Source organism: Hemicordylus capensis, chromosome 5, assembly GCF_027244095.1.
Source record: "Hemicordylus capensis ecotype Gifberg chromosome 5, rHemCap1.1.pri, whole genome shotgun sequence".
Lineage (NCBI taxonomy): Eukaryota > Metazoa > Chordata > Lepidosauria > Squamata > Cordylidae > Hemicordylus > Hemicordylus capensis.
In genome coordinates, this window is record NC_069661.1 from 45,988,813 (window position 1) to 46,005,164 (window position 16,352).

General features: G+C 42.8%; 1 protein-coding gene across 1 annotated transcript in view; it reads left to right on the forward strand.

The window, feature by feature from the left end:
* The window catches only part of ADAD1 (adenosine deaminase domain containing 1), a 64,441-nt gene that overhangs the window by 30,798 nt on the left and 17,291 nt on the right, over nucleotides 1-16,352 (forward strand). Inside the window, exons 9-10 of the mRNA XM_053255902.1 lie at nucleotides 11,098-11,324; nucleotides 12,048-12,285. Coding sequence (XP_053111877.1) covers nucleotides 11,098-11,324; nucleotides 12,048-12,285 — 465 coding nt within the window. The remainder of the gene's footprint in view (nucleotides 1-11,097; nucleotides 11,325-12,047; nucleotides 12,286-16,352) is intronic.

Consider the following 16,352-nt stretch of genomic DNA (forward strand, 5'->3'; position numbering starts at 1 on the left):
AAAATAAGCATGGAGCACAACACTATACCTTGGCCATCTCTGCTCTCCTACTCTCCAGTAGTGGTCCCCAGCTCCTCCAGTGATTCTTAGAAGTCAAGTTTCCCCACTCCACAGTTGGAGTCCAACACTTAACAACACAAACCCGTGGCCTTATTAGTTGGTAGGTTGGCCAATGAGGTAGCACAGAATTAAATCCAGTCCAAGTTAAACACAAGACAGGAGAATTCTTCACTCTGCTTCTGGAGTTAGCAGCACTCTCTATCCAGTCTTGTACTTGGAGCACAGTTCATATTGCAGAAGGAGGCCCTGTAGAGGTAGACCTGCTGCCACTGTAATCTTCATCCTCTAAGCCAGTGAAAGTGACATGTGTACTTTCTGGTGATAGCCACTGTTCCCTCTAATGCATGCGCACGCTCACAAGACTTTGGATGTCCACTCAGTTCCTTTTAGATCTCGCTCAGGTTGAATCAGGAAGGCCCCATTCTGAATGCACACTGCCTTGATACTGCTGCCCAGAACAAAACTCATTCTGCACAGAGATGAAAAAAAATTAGAGGGACCACTAGTGATGACTACTGCTGCCACTCCTTGGAATCTTTGTTGTGCTTAATCATGGAATCTATCTCAAACACTTTGTCCACCAAGGCAATTATCAGTTGCAGGATCTCAAAGAACCTTTTCATGGTGAAGGGTTTGGAAAATTTCTTCCTCCTCTTCCTCTTCCCCCTCACTCTCAGGAGCTGCCTGAATCATTTCCTCTGAGCTCCTCCACCTCAAGTGCTTCAATATCTTTCAGGTCTTCCCCATCAACAGCATGTGCAAGGTGGGCAGTATACTTCATCTCATTGTCCACATAGGGAATAGTTGCAGTGGACAAAGAGCTGACTGCCCCAGGCCATAATTTCCTTCACAATGCATTCCACACTGCATTCCATTTGGAAAGGGAAGCCACAATGTTTTCTATGCAGTCAGTGATGTAAAAGCTCAAGAGCAATGGTTGCAAAAGGTTCTCCATGGCTCCCTGAGGACACCAAGGGATCTGGAGCATGCTCCATTGAGCTCCATTAGAAAAGGAGACACACAACTCCAGCAGACAAGGAAGGCAGAAAATTAGACGTTAGGCACAGAAAATTTTACTCTAGAGCTCGCCTATCAGTGAAGATCGCCAACTACTCCACCTGCATGGTGAAATATAATCATTCCCTCTCGGTCAGTTTAAAACAGGAGCTGAATAATTTGTCCCTGGAAGAGCTCAAGGCACATTTCAAAAAGAACTTGGCGAAACTGACTGTGCTGACACGTCAGCAATTAAGTACAGCCAAGCATCTGGCTGAATCTGAATCCAGAGCCATGGCAACAGCGATTTCATGTTGAGAAGACGTGCTTGGCTTACATCAGCCTCCCTTCAATGGGATATGAAAGACAAGATTAAGGAGCTGCCCTTCATTGGAAAAGGCTGTTCTCAGAGCAAACTGACTCCATGATGGAGAAGCTCAAAAAGTCCAAATTTACGGCCAAGACCCTTACGGCAGCTTTTACCTCAACCTACACATCAAAGTAGAGCTCGTTTAATAAGGCAAAGTCAGACTACAAGCAACAAGACAGGAGGGATTACAGGAAACCCTACCAGCCTTACAACAAGCGTCACTACCAGGCTAAAAATAAAGGCAACCAGAGCCAACACCAGAAACAGTCAGAGGGCCAAAAATAACATCTTTGAAGTTTATGCTTGCCTACCTTACACCCCAGCACCAATGAGCCTCACAAAGATCCAGGTTTATGCCCCTTCACCCTGCCTGACCCCGCAGACACCTGCCGAGACCATATTGACGGCACCAACTATAGCATCATTAACTGCCAACGACTTCAAACTAGCAAGCCATGCCCCAGCATGGCACCATATAACATGAGATCCCTGCTTACTGGAAATAATTTCTGCGGGCTATGCCATAGAATTCAATACCTGTCCAGTTTTCAATGGTGTATGCTATATGACGGTGACACCTGTTCTGCTAGAAGAGGTGAAGGAACTGCTGGCAAAAGGGGCCATAGCCCTATAAGTTGATCACAAAGGCAGGAGGGCTTCTACTTCCAAATCCCTAAGAGCGGAGGTGGAATTCAGCCAGTAATGGGTTTGAGACACCTGAACAAGTTTTTCCGGGTGAGAAAGTATCGTAGAACAGTGTTGCAAGATATCCTGCCATTCTTGTATCAGGAGCAGTGGCTAGCAATATTAGACCTAAAAGATTCTTATTTTCACCTTGGAATTCGAGAGAGACAGCGTTGCTAAGATTCACAGTGGGCAACTCGGTTTATCAATACAAAGTTCTACCCTTAGGCCTCTGCAAGGCCCCCCACGTATTCACCAAGAGCATGGTGGTAATTACTGTGCACCTCAAGACCAGGGCCATGGCAATTTACCCATATCTGGATAATTGGCTCCTGACTTCAAGAAGCAGAAAAGAGTTACTTTCTCTGATAAAATCTGTTGCACCTGCTATGGGATCTTGGAATAGAGGAAGAAGTCTCACTTAGATCCAGTGGAAATGGAAGAAGTCCCACTTGTGAAATCTATACCCTACATACGGACAATCTTAGACACCAAGATGGGGGAGACTTTCACCAAGATGGGGAGACTTGCTTTCCTCAGGAGTGGTTCTGGGCTATCTTGGAATTGATTCTTCAGTTTACTTCTAAGCCGTCTTAGTCTTCAAGACAAGTCCAATGCCTCCTAGATCTCATGGCATCCTGCAAGACGACAGTGCATTACACCCACTTAAAAATGTCGAAACTGCAATTGTGGTTCCTCTCAGTTTTCTATCTAAACATAGACAACCCGATGAAAAGGCTACACCTTCCTCCCCAAATCATTCAATCTCTGAACTGGTGAACTTGCCCAACTTACCTCCTACAAGGGGTATCTTCCCAAATACATCTACCCTCAGTATGGGGGGCACCAGCTGCTTCTATGACGGGCTGGGGAGGCCACTGTGGTGGGGGGATAGTCTAGGGGCAGTGGAATTCTTACCAAAAGAGGCTCCATATAAATTTCCTGGAGCTTCTGGTGGTATTTCAAGCAATGACGGCATTCCTGCCAATGCTCAGAGGCAACACAGTGCAGCTCCAACTAGACAACACCACTGTGATTGCCTATCTCAACAGGTGAGGGGGAACTGTATCCAGATCTCTCTGTGCCTTAAGCAGCCAAATATGGCACTGGTACATTCAAAATCACATTCATCCGTAAGCCATACATATCAAGGGAATGGACAACGTACTGCAGATGACCCAAGTCAGTCTTTTACCCAGATGGGTCAAACATGAGTGGGAAATAAACCAAGAATACATAATACCAATCTTCAGAGCCTGGGGTCTACCCAGGTTAGATCTATTTGCAACTTCTCTCAATACCAAATGTAAAAATTCTTCTCGAGAGTGGGGCATGACCTGTGGTCTCTAGGGGATGTATTCCAGATGGACTGAACTCAAGAGCTTGTCTACATGTATTCCCCTCTTCCACTCATAGGGAGGGTAGTTGCAAAGCTACTGATCTGTCAAGCAGCATGCATTTTGATATCATGGTTACCAAGATGGTCTTGATTTCCACTGCTTCTCAGACTGTCCAACTACACTTACAGAAGGCTTCCTCAGTTTCCAAATCTTCTGTCTTGCGAGGACGGCCAGATACTGCACCTGGCCATAGCCATGCTGAAACTAACAGCATGGAGGATAAGCTGCTAATGATATTACATTGAACCAATGAAAAAAACTACGCTAGCAAATGGGAAAGGGTCAGATGTTACGTATCTTCAAAGAGTGTTCTCTCTCTTAAGGTATCTGTCAGACAAGTGCTATTATAGCTAACTTCTCTGAAATCAGCTGGCTTATCCAATGTATCAATCAAGGCACACTTGGCAGCTATCTCAGCCAAACATCCTGGTTGGGATGGGAAGTCTGTCTTTTCCCACCCCAGCTGCAAGAGCTTCCTAAAAGGTCTTAGCAACTTATATCCACCAATAATACAACCGATAGAACAGTGGATCATTTCTTTAGTGCTCTCTGCCTTCACAGAAAACCTATTTGAACCAATGTCCTCAGCAGATCTAAAATTGGTCTCTTTTAAAACTGCATTCTTAATGGCAATCACAACCACTCGTAGAGTCAGTGAGCTGACAGGGTTGCACATGGATAAACCATACACAAGATTCTACCCTGACAAGGTGGTGTTGCATACAGATGAGTCTTTCCTACCTAAGTTAGTATCGGACTTTCACCTAAATCAGGATGTTGCACTACCTACCTTCTTCAGGTCTCCAACAACTCCTCTTGACAAGGCTCTGCACTCAATTGATGTCAGAAGAGTGCTTCTATTTTATTTGGCAAGGACCAAGTTTATACAAAAAACAAAGAGGCTGTTCATTTTGTATACAGTGGCAGGTTAAAGGAGAGGTGGAGTAGGCATTTGTCTACAGCGGCAAAGTTTTCAGGAGCAGCAAACTTTGCCAGTCCTCAAATTTTGCTGCTCCTCTCTGGGAATAAGGTAAAGGACACCGTGCAAAAGTAAATACTCAAAGACCATAAAAATTGTTAATGGTGGTGGCAATACTGCTAATACTAGAAAATTGGCCAAAACTCTATGTAGAGGAAAGAAGGCAAAACATATGTATCCATGAAACTAATTCAAGATTCTATATTGTGATGAAAACATATCAATCAAGAATCTGGAAAACTAGAGCAAATACCAATGGTATAACAAATAGTTCTGCACATGCATAAACCCAAATGTTTAAACTCTAATAATAAATGAATAACTATAACCAAAATGAGTGTACATATGAACAACCACATGAATATACTGCAAATAATGTATATAAGTCAATATGAAATTTGATAAATATTCCAACGTTGATGAAGATTCCAAATGAGTAATGATACGTTGATATAGTTAATGATGTCTGAGCATGCATGGAGAAAAATATAGCATCACACAGGAAGAATAAAGCTTCTTACAAAACTGAGTCCTGTGAGAAAATCCTGCAAAGGAGGAGTAAAGCTTCTTACAAAACTGGATCCTGTGAGAAAATCCTCAAAACTGGATCCTGTGAGACAATCCTTATGGGCTAACCCGGGATTCTCAAGCCCATTTCGGGTAATCCTTCGTCAGAGAGCCCAATTATTCTGCAAACATAAGATAAAAACTGACAAGTCTCGCAACCAAATGTATTCATAGATAATCATTATAGTATCAACAACATCCTCCCCCTTATATATCAAATAATACATACCAACTTTCCTCCCTTTTAGATTAACAATCCTTATAGAGGCGACCTTTCCTTCTACATCTTACTGGGGAAACAAAATGCTTACTAGTTGACAAACCACAAGGCTTGAGAATATATAGCCCGATATCAATTAAGAAAATTCTAATCAGGTTAAGCCACCTACAGATTGGTCTCTCAAGGCAGTAATAAACACATAAGGAGATACAATTTGTATACAATACAATTTGTCTTCCAAGTTGTTAACACAATTATCTTACTACAACTGCTGACGCAGCAAGCCAGCACATAATTCACTCTACTACTCAAGACATCAGCATGTTATATCAATAAAGAGTATTGCATTTAACCATTTCAAAACGCATAAACAATCAACTGAATGTGCCAAATGTTTTAAAATACAGTAACACATATAACATTTTCTTCTTGATTATAAATCAAACAGCTTCCATATACAAATGGTAAATGACAATTAAACTCTTGTAAATTCTAATCAGGTAGAAATACCTACAAATTAGTCTCTCAAGGCAATGATAAGCGCATGGAAGAATCAGCTATGTAATGTTACCAATACAGTTTATCTTACAAGTTGTTAACATTATCATCTCGCTAAAGCTGCCGACACAGTGAGCTAGCACATAATTAACTCTACTTTTCAGAACATCAATATGTCATGTTGATGAGGGAGTGTTGCCACTAGCTATTTGAAAAAGCACTGTCCGCAAAGACAATCGTCTATTGAATATGCCAAATGTTGTAAGATACAGTAATACATTTAGTATATGACATGTATCATTTTCTTTTAAATAAAAAAACCGACAACTCTCATATACAAATGATAGATGACGAACAAATTCTTGTAAATAGCTGATATCTGGGAGCAGTGGTGGCTGCACCCGGGAGGGGTGAGGGCATTGCCCCTCCTACCTTAAAAAAAAAAAAAGAAGCTTGTGGCGGCAGCAGTAGCTGTAGGAAGGGAGGGTAAAGGGGAATTTTCCCCTTTTGTTCTCCAAAGAAAGCTGCTGTGAGTGGCGGGATGGAGCATGGTGGCTGCAGGGAGGGGGGGAGATTTCCCCCCTTTACTTTTGAAAACACCGCAGCTGTGTGGTGGAATAAAGTGGGGGCGGCAAGCTCCTCAGAGTGACAGCACGGCCTCTCTGCTTGTAGCATATTCAGCCTTCCTCCGCACATAGAGGAAGGCTGAAAACGTGCTACACAGCAGAGAGGCCATGCAGTCACTCTGCGGGTGGGGGGGAGCTGGAACGAGCTCGCTGCCCTTGCCTTCATCCCACTGCACAGCTGTGATGTTTTCAAAGGTAAAAGGGGGAACTCTCTCCTCCTTGCCCCTTTTGTCCCTGCAGCCGCCTACACTCCGCATCCCGCCACTGGCAGCAGTGTTCTTTAGAGGGGAAAAGGGGGAACTTCTCCTGGCCCCCCTCCCCACAGTCCCCGCTGCCACTGTGATTGGCATTTTTTAAAAAAATAAAAATCTTTTTTGTCTATGGACAGCAAAAAACTTAATCTGTCCATGCTTGTATAAAGAGAAGTCACAAGGCCACTTTAATTCAAGACAACGCTTATCCCACTGGTTGGTGGAGCTTATCCTTCTAACATATATACATCAAAAGGTAGACCCACCAAAGCCCATTAGGGTGCATTCTGCCAGGGCCTATGCAACGATGGCTGCCCATCTGGCTGGCATATCCTCCAAGGACATCTGCAGTGCCACAACCTGGTCATCAGAGTTGCTCTTTATTAGACATTATTCTATTGACTTGCGCTCTGCAGCAGAGGCTGTTTTGGGAGAGGTGTTTTTTTTCTCCCCCCCCCCCAATTCAATTTTTATTATTTTAACAGTAATAAACATAACAATCATAATAAACACAAATGGACTTCCCGTGCACCTCTCTTCGTGAAATTATAACTATAAAATTTACCCTTATTAGAATAATAATAATAAAAAACACAAATTTAAACCTTTAAGGTTATAAGGAAAGAAAAAACCATTAATCTACCCACCCTGCATTTCAAATCAAATCCTGCTGTAAGATCAATAATAGGAAAATAATTCTTTAAATATAACAAGAGAAAAAATCAGAACAATTAAAAAAACCAAAGGAAAAAACAAAAACAAAAATACCTCTTTTTTTCTTTTTCTTTTTAAGCTAATCTTCCCTTAACGGCAGTTCATTACTCTTCTATTTCTTTGCATATATCATTCTGTCCACCGTCAATGCATACATGAAGAAAGTCACATCATTTGTAAAGATTACTCCTTATATTATTCCCAGTAGGAAGGATTTTGGCTTCTTGGGAAAAGTCACCTTCTTTAATTCATTATATAATGTCTCAATAGGCCTTAACCTTCCCACGGGTCCACCACCAAAAAAGAATATCTTCAGTATGCCCACACTTCAAACACTTGTTTAAAACATTTTTATACATTAATGCCAGTTTTTAATGTCAGATACCATATAAATCATTTTATAATACTTTTCCTTCAAAGCATAGCAAGCAGTAAGTTTTAAATCACTCTTCCATAACTTTCCCCAGGCTGCCCTTTCTATATTAAGGCCAACATCTATACTAAAATCAATCTCTAACCAAATTTTATATTTCAGTTAAGCTTTTTAACTTACAATCCTTTCCATAAAAATACAACAAATCTCTGTAAATACCTCAACACATCTAGATGTTTGGTTCTTTATGCAAAAGAGGGGAGGCAGAGCAGGAAACGTTCATTACCAAAGGTGCAGGGAAACAAATTGATTGGTCAGAACAAGGTTTCTCCCAGTGATTGAGAATGCTAGGGTCCGATGAGGTATATGATGCTGGATTGCGAGGACACTGCAGTGTTGGAGAGGGAGAAGACATGTCTTCTGGGCCTGCCGTCTGAGAGTTGGGTCTGGAGTCTTCTGGTTTTATATTCTTAGTTTTGTATTCTGGCTTAATTTTCTTGTACTGATATATTCTTAGTCCTTGACTCCTCTTGAGGTGGGGGTGGGGTCAGTCTTCACATCCATCCAAACTTAGTTATGACAACTCAGGTGCCACTTGTTTGGGCTTGGGTCTTCAGATGTTCTCCTCTGCTCCTTTTATCCTGTCAGCATACAGAGCCTCTTATCTTCCACACCCTGGGGCGTTCAGATAAATTGTTACTTTCTCTTAACTCAGTTCTTGGGCTTTGTTGCAGTCATCACTTTCCCTTCCTGGTATTCTGGTCACAAAGTCCTTATCAGTCTTTCAAAATGGGAATTTGAGGAAACGGGATGGGCAAGATTACAATTATGCTGAGTACAGAATACAAATGCCTGGTGTCCTAAGTAAAATGCAGTAATACATACATCAGCAGTACAAGGTTACAGAATTAAGCTCATTGTTTCTTAGTCTATGGGTTGGGCTAATACATAAAAGTAACTAACAAGATATCTGGGACCTTGCTAATGTAGCACTCTTGTCACTGTTTTCCACCCAGCAAGGCCATTCATATATCTGTCAGCACGTTCAGTGCCTTGTGATGTTGATGTAGTTTTCCACACCTACATTCACATTTAGCATGGATAAAAGAGAGCTATAATAGTAGAAATGGTTAAAATAAAGCTGCAGAAACTTGCGAAATCTGTGGTACAGCATAATACAATGGCAGTATAGCCTTGAAGACTGTTATACATAACAGTATACCACACAACTAACTAATGTCTGCAAGGTGGTTTGTAATCATCAAAACGAAATTATTTTGCAATTTTAATCTTTTTATTTGATTGTGAGCCACCTTGAAGTGGCATAAAAATTCTTAAAACACTAAAACTGATCAACACATAAAGAGCTAGCAGAAACCAATATAAACACAGACTTATAGGCCATTTTACTGACAGAAAAAGAAGGCTTTAGAGTGGCATCTAAATACATATAAAGCTACCTGACCTGGCGCAGAGCATCTGCACCCCTTGTCCTCTTCTCCCCCCCGCCCCCGCGACCAGCCATTTGCTGGGCCACTGCTTCTCTCTCTCCCCCCCCCTGCCCTCACGGCTGGCCTGCCATTTGCCAGGCTACCGTTTCTCTTCTCCCTCTGCCGTGGCCAGCCATTCGCCAGGCCGCCGCTTTTCCCTTGGTGGCTGGCCATCCTGTCACTAATCATCAGCTTGCTTGCGAACTTTCGCGAGAGCTGCCACACATGGGATTAGTGGTGGGTACATCTAGAAGAATTAAATATATAGATGGTCACCAGGCAGGTCTCTCTAGGGAGGACATCTTGCAGGTGTGGGGCATCTTGCACTGTTGAAAAGGTTCTCCCTGGTAGCTCTCTGTTGCACCATTATAGGTGGCAGCACCCAGAGAAGAGCCTCTGAAGATGACCTTAAGGAACAGTCAGGAACAGATTGGAAAAGGCTGTCGGGTAGACTAGTCCTGAGCCATTTAGGACTTTAAAGGTCAATAGCGACACTTCATATTCAGACCGGAAACTGACTGGCAAACAAACAGTGTAGTTGGCATAGCACTGTTGTACTGTGTTTGAACCAGCCGGTCCCAGTGAGCAGTATTACTGCTCTATTCTGGACCTACTGAAGTTTCCAGACTGTCTTCAAATATGTACATCTGGCTTGAGAGAGGTCCAGGACTAGAGCCCACATCCCTTCATTAACTTGCTTCCTCTTTATCAGGCAAATCTATCAGATGTGGTGGTGGGCCACTGTGCGAAACAGGATGCTGGACTAGATGGGCCTTGGGCCTGATCCTGCAGGGCTGTTCTTATGTTATTATGTGAAGGACACTGGACCTCTGCTAGATGTTTGGTGCCTCCTGATACGAGGTTTGCTCCAGTGGCTGAGTCCTGGAGACAACTGCAATGTATGGGTAGTTCTTGGAACAATGCATCTGGGTTGTTCTCTTGAACTAAAGATTTTGAAACACAAGTTTGTCTTTCCATTTCTCGTGAGAAGCAAATGAGGATGCTAACTGCCATAAATTTTCTCTCAGACATAAACACCATTATGGAAGTATCTTTGGAGACAGTGTATGGTTATTTGACATTCTTTTTCACCATGCCGAAGAATGGGAATTAGATGGCCTTTGGACCACCACACTCTCAGTAGGTGTCTTGAGAGTTCCAGATGGCAATGCTCAAGTCCAAGGGGATTTCCTCTACTCCATAGATGAAATGGAGGAGGATCTCTATATTCTGATTAACCTGGACCCTTGCAAATTCCAAGTAATCCCTAAATCAGCGTGGTGTAGTGTTAGAGTGTTGGACTAGGACTGGGGAGACCCAAGTTCAAATCCCCGTTCAGCCATGATACTTGCTGGGTGACTGGGCCAGTCACTTCTCTCTCAGCCTAATCTACTTCACAGGATATAAGAAACTTAACTATGTACACTGCTCTTGGCTCCTTGGAGGAAGAACAGAATATAAATGTTAAAAAATAAAAAAGATCTTTGTCGTGATCCCTTGTGCATTCACATAGATGGGTAGTGGCCCTGCCTTCTCAGTCAGAGGAGGTTAACATTTTTCTTCCAAGTTTTATACAATAGGTAACTTTGTAGTTTTTCCTTCATATATTTATTCGGCTTTGAAGGAAGATATTCAAATGTTTACTTTGTCACAATCAACATACGAAGGAAAAACTGCAGTTATCTATTGTATAAAACTTGGAAGAAAAATGTTAACCTCTTCTGAATGAGAAGGCAGGGCCAGTCAAATTAATAGATCAAAGGGAAGTATTCCCCCTTTTTTGTCTTTGAGATCTTGACTATGCATTTCTTTGCATATCTGTGTGAGCACTAAATCTCAGTGACTGTGTAGTTGTGTATTCTCTCTTAGACGTCTTAATCCAAATTCTGCATCTGCATTTGAAGCTGATGAGGAGCTGTGTCTGCATGTTGCTGTTGAAGGCAAGATTTATCTCACAGTCTATTGTCCTGCTGAGATTACTAGAGTAAGCAGCATGTCTGCCAGCGATAAACTAACAGGATGGGAAGTCCTGGGTGTTCAGGGAGCCTTGCTGAGTCACTTCATTCAGCCAGTTTATGTTAGTAAGATCATTCTTGGTGAGTGTTTTTCTAATCCAGCTATTATATACTGTTGAGAATGCTATATAACAAGGCACTTTTAAAATAATGAGTGTTTTGGAATTGTAAAATATCCCTTCAGTGACATGAAACTTCATTTCAATGAATGTCTCTAGTGCTTCTCTACAGAAGATATTCAAACCACTTATAAAATGTAAGAGTAGAAATTAAACAACCTGTATAATTACTGTATCTAAATTCACCTAAAAAGTATAAAACTTAAACCTATTCAAGTTTTACTGTAACCTTTTCTGGTCTGTTTGGCTCACTTGACGTGCCCAACAAATGTAAGCATCTGTAATGTTTGAGGAATAAACCCTGTGTGTAAACATACCTGCCAGAATAGCAGCTAGTCTCCAATTCTGGTGCATGTCCAACACAAGTCCCCATGTGTTTATATATGCATCTTCATTTCAGATTTTAGTTGGAATTGGAATGTTATATTAAAACATTGATACTTGTCCTATTACCTGAAGACCTGTTCTCATTCCGATTTGATCATTAGGAAGAGGGGTGTGTGTGTGTGTGTGTGTGTGTGTGTGTGTGTGTGTGTAAGTAATCACTTTTAAGTTCTGTTAACTAGAACATTGGGTTTTTACATTTAAAGAGTGGATAGCAGTTACATGAACAAAAGTTCAAATTCTTGAAGGACTGATCTCTTCATCTATGCTAATATTTGACATGGTTCTTAATGTGTTATAGGGGATGGGAACTGCCATGATACACGAGGATTAGAAATAGCTATCAAGCAACGTGTAGACGATGAACTCACTTCAAAACTACCCATGTTCTACCTGGTGAACAGACCTCATATTAGTTTGGCAACTGCTGCTTACTCTGTACAGGCAGACTTGGAACATAGGTCTCTTAGTGTGAATTGGTCCCAAGGAGATACATCATTGGAAGTGGTAGATGGGCTAAATGGAAAGATAACTGAAAGGTAAATATTTACAAGAAAGTACATTAAGAATATATGAACTTAATTGCTCATTTTTAAAGACTAAAAGGGAGAACATTGTAATTTGTATAAGTGATAGTTTTGAGGTGACCCATGTTCCCTCAAAACTTGGGTTCTGTGCCAGCACAGTAATCCATCGCAGAAGAATTCCAAGTTCCTAGGGGCGCTCTTTGGCTCCTCCGAATCTCACATGGCAAGACCTTTATTTTCGATGGGAGATTGCCGTTTTCTTAAGTTCTTCTCGACTGCCACGCTGCTCGCATCGGGAAGTATTTGCTCTGATCTCCTCATTCCTTTGCTTTTCTTCAAATCATTCTTCTGCATATTCTTGTGCTTACCTCTTTGGCTTGTTTATCTTGTGATTTGGCTTTGACTATGATTTTCTTTCTTTTTTCTTTTTGCTTTCTCTTTCGACTCTCTCCTTGTTGCTCTAATGGACATTAGAAAAACTTTCAAAAAGTGTAGCTCCTGCAGGTGTACTTGCCCTCGTCAGATAAACGTGACGAGTGTTTAATTTGTTTGGGTGAAGGGCATAACATCAAGGCCTGCAAAATCTGCCTGGCCTTGCCTTTTCTCACCAAACTAAAAAGAGCCATGAACTTCATTTGCGAGCAGCCCTTGACAAGACTGCACTCCTGCCTCCAACACTGATGCCGAATTATCCGGGACCATCGACTGTATCAGTGTTGACCAACACCCACTCATCAGGACTTGATAAGAGGCTCCTGTTATGCATCATTTGTTGGGTTCAAAGTCAACTTGAGCATCAGTCTCCTCAAGCTCCTTCTCATACACCATGGGGATTCTACTTTCAAGAAGCTGATGGTGGTCACTGTTGACTCCCAACGTCACTGCCATAAGATGCATCAACATGAGTGTTCCGGGTCTCTGGGATCATTGATCTCCAAGTACCGCAAGACTTCTTTGACTTGTTCTTCTACTTCCTCAACAAAATGGAAGCCATCTACTCTGTCGACATCGATGATGTCACCTCATGCCCTTTCACCATCTTCTGCACAAGGATCTTTCAAGGTTTCTTTACCCTCCACATCAACTGTGACGTTGAGGGGTTCACCAGCATTAGTGCCAACTTCACTTTGATGCTGACTTCCACCCAGATGGCCTCTTCGAAGACTACCTTCATCAAATCCACTGCACCACTATCGATGATGTCATGTCCACCGATGCCGGTGCCAGGAGTAATCGACAAAGTCAATCTCCCATCATTATCTACTTCTCTCCAGCTTTGGTGCCAAACACATTTTCATGAGTCTCCTGACAAGGAACACCAATCAACCAGGGAGGTCTCTCCGATGTTGGGTGACAAGTCTGCGACACACATCTTGGAGTCTGCTGGATTCGTCAGCCAGCACCTTGTTGGGATCCACCTTTAAAGGCTTCTATCTTCACAGTCAGGTACAAATTTAGTGTTGTCATCCCTGTCGAGACCGTGAAGATTGTAGATATCAAGATCCACATGATATGCCCTTGCCCTGCCTTGTGATTTTCAAGAATGCAGACCATGAAAGACAATGAAACTGAGGGGTACTATTGAATCCTCTCCTGCCAAGGGTCAGGATCCTGTTACTACTTCAGTTTGGACTTCTCCTTTCAAACACCCTACTTACTGTAGGTATGAGGAATCTTGCTTCACCTAGTCGTTCTCATGTGTCGGATCCTGATGTGGAGGTCATTGATCCACCTGCAGTTCCTGTGAAGTCTCTGGAGCAGGATGAACTGACGGGAGTAAATTTGCCCTTTGAGGGTGATCGACTTTTCAGCTCACAGCCTGCTGGAGAGAATGAAAAGGTTCCAGACTTTCACCACTACTTCTCAACGGTTCTCGTTCTTTCAGCATTACCAATCCTTTAGGAGACAAATTTCAGTGTAAGCAACCTGAACAGAAAGACTACAAAAAATCTTTCAAGTACATGCCCAAGCGCCAGTACAACCCATGCAACTGACAGCAGCAAAAAGCAAAACTTCAGGTCCAAGAAGTCTGATGTGCGGTCACTGGAAATGCCTCAGTCTCTCTGCATTCTCCAATTCGTCTCGCCCCTTTCTCCAGTGTTTGGCATCTTATAACATCAGATGCTTGGGTGTTGTCGATAATATTAACAGGCTATGCCAGGGATTATGGGAGTTGTAGTCCAAAAACAGCTGGGGGGCCTAGGTTGAGCAGGCCTGGGCTATGCCATCAAATTCAAAAGCTGCCCCATATTTGTGAGGATAAAATACACCCATTCAACTTCTCCCTTAACAGAAGAGATACGTTCCTTGCTGGAGAAAGATCGGAAGATGGGCATTCCTCAGAAAGTATTTCCTCAAAATATATATGTGCTTAAACAGGATGGGGGCCTTCAGCACATCCTGGACCTTTGCAACCTGAACAAACATGCGAAGAACAGAATATTCAGGATATCTCTGCAATCTATCCTCCTTTTGCTCATGAGGGACAAATGGCTTATTACTGAATCTCAAGGATGTGTATTTTCATGTGGGAATGCATCCTGCACACAGAGGACCTGCACTTCACTCAGGGCCAGCAGGCCTACCAGTACAAAGCCCTTCCCTTGAGTCTCTCCATGGCCCCTTGTGTATTCACCAAGTGTGTCAGTGCCATCATCGTGCATCTCAGAACAGTCGCCATTTATCCATTCTTGCTCGACTGTCTGCTCACATCGGACAACACAGACCTTGGTCTCCCAGGTTCAGTTCACACTGGATCACCTGGCGGACTTGTGCATGACAGTAAACTTAAAGAAGTCTGTCTTTACTCAAATGTGTATCCAGTTCATCGGGGCAGTCTTAGATTCCACTGCAAAGAGAGCTTACCTTTCTGAAAACAGGAAGCAGCTGATCACACCCCTTACCAATGTGATCCATTGCTATTCATAAGCACTAGTACTGCACCTGCACAGGACCTCGCAGATGAATTTGCTAGCACCCGTGCACTTGGCATGTCCCTTGGTATCAGTGATTAGGATGCCTTTTTCGTCAGTTCCTTTCTGACCACCAAAGCATCAACACCTCATTTGCTGCTGCTCCTCTGTTATGGATCAGTTCTATGGGGTGGGGGGAGTAAAATATGATTGGTTTTCAGCTCTTTCGAACTCATTGATTGACTGTTCTTTGCTTTTTGACGTTGCCTAAGTCATCATTTGGTGACCTCGGAACGGACTTTGACTATTCTTTGGATCTTGTATGTTGGCACTGTCGCAAACATTGCACGTTTTTGTTGGCAAATGGACATGTAGAAAACCTTTAAAGAGGTGCACAGACTGTGGCAGAAAGCTTCCATCCACTGACCACCATGACTCCTTCATCTTATACCTTGGAGAACGTCATAACCTGGTGGCTTGAAAAATTAGCACTTTGTTCTCCAAGCAGACCTTGAAGAACCGTATTTTCTATTTTATGTGCTGTGCTCTGTGAACAAGCTCTCAGGCCATCAGTGCCAATGTTTGAATCTATTGACATCACTTTCAATGTTGATTGATTTTCAGGGACTGCTCATGCGCAGTCCGAATCCTCTACACCAAGAGCTACTACTTTAACATCAGAAGATGTCTTCAGATGCCTGAAAGAGCTCCCTAAGGATTCCTCTTTGGTGAATCTACACAAGCATAAAAAGAAGTGGAGGTTTTCAGACAAGGGTCACACCCCCCCCCCGAGAAACAGGGATAAAACACTGAGATCCCCTTTGAGGTCGGCGGGTATGCCTTCACAGCTACCAATGCCCTGTCTTATCTCCGTCAGTGTCAATGGTTCAATCTCTATCCAGCCAATCAATAGCTAGGCAACACCCCCGATTGTGTTGACATCAGGGGACGTTATCTAGTCAACTGGCTGTGGTTTTGCCTACTCCACATTGACCACAGCCTCTGTCTCTGGGAAGGATACAGATACAGTCCCCTTCAACACTGGGGGAGACAACCCCTCTGCATTGACAGACCACATTGCCTTTGAACCCAAAGAGGATCCACATAATGCTGAGGCTGCCCTAGATCCAGCTACTGCTAAGACATTGCTTTCCATCCTAGACTCCG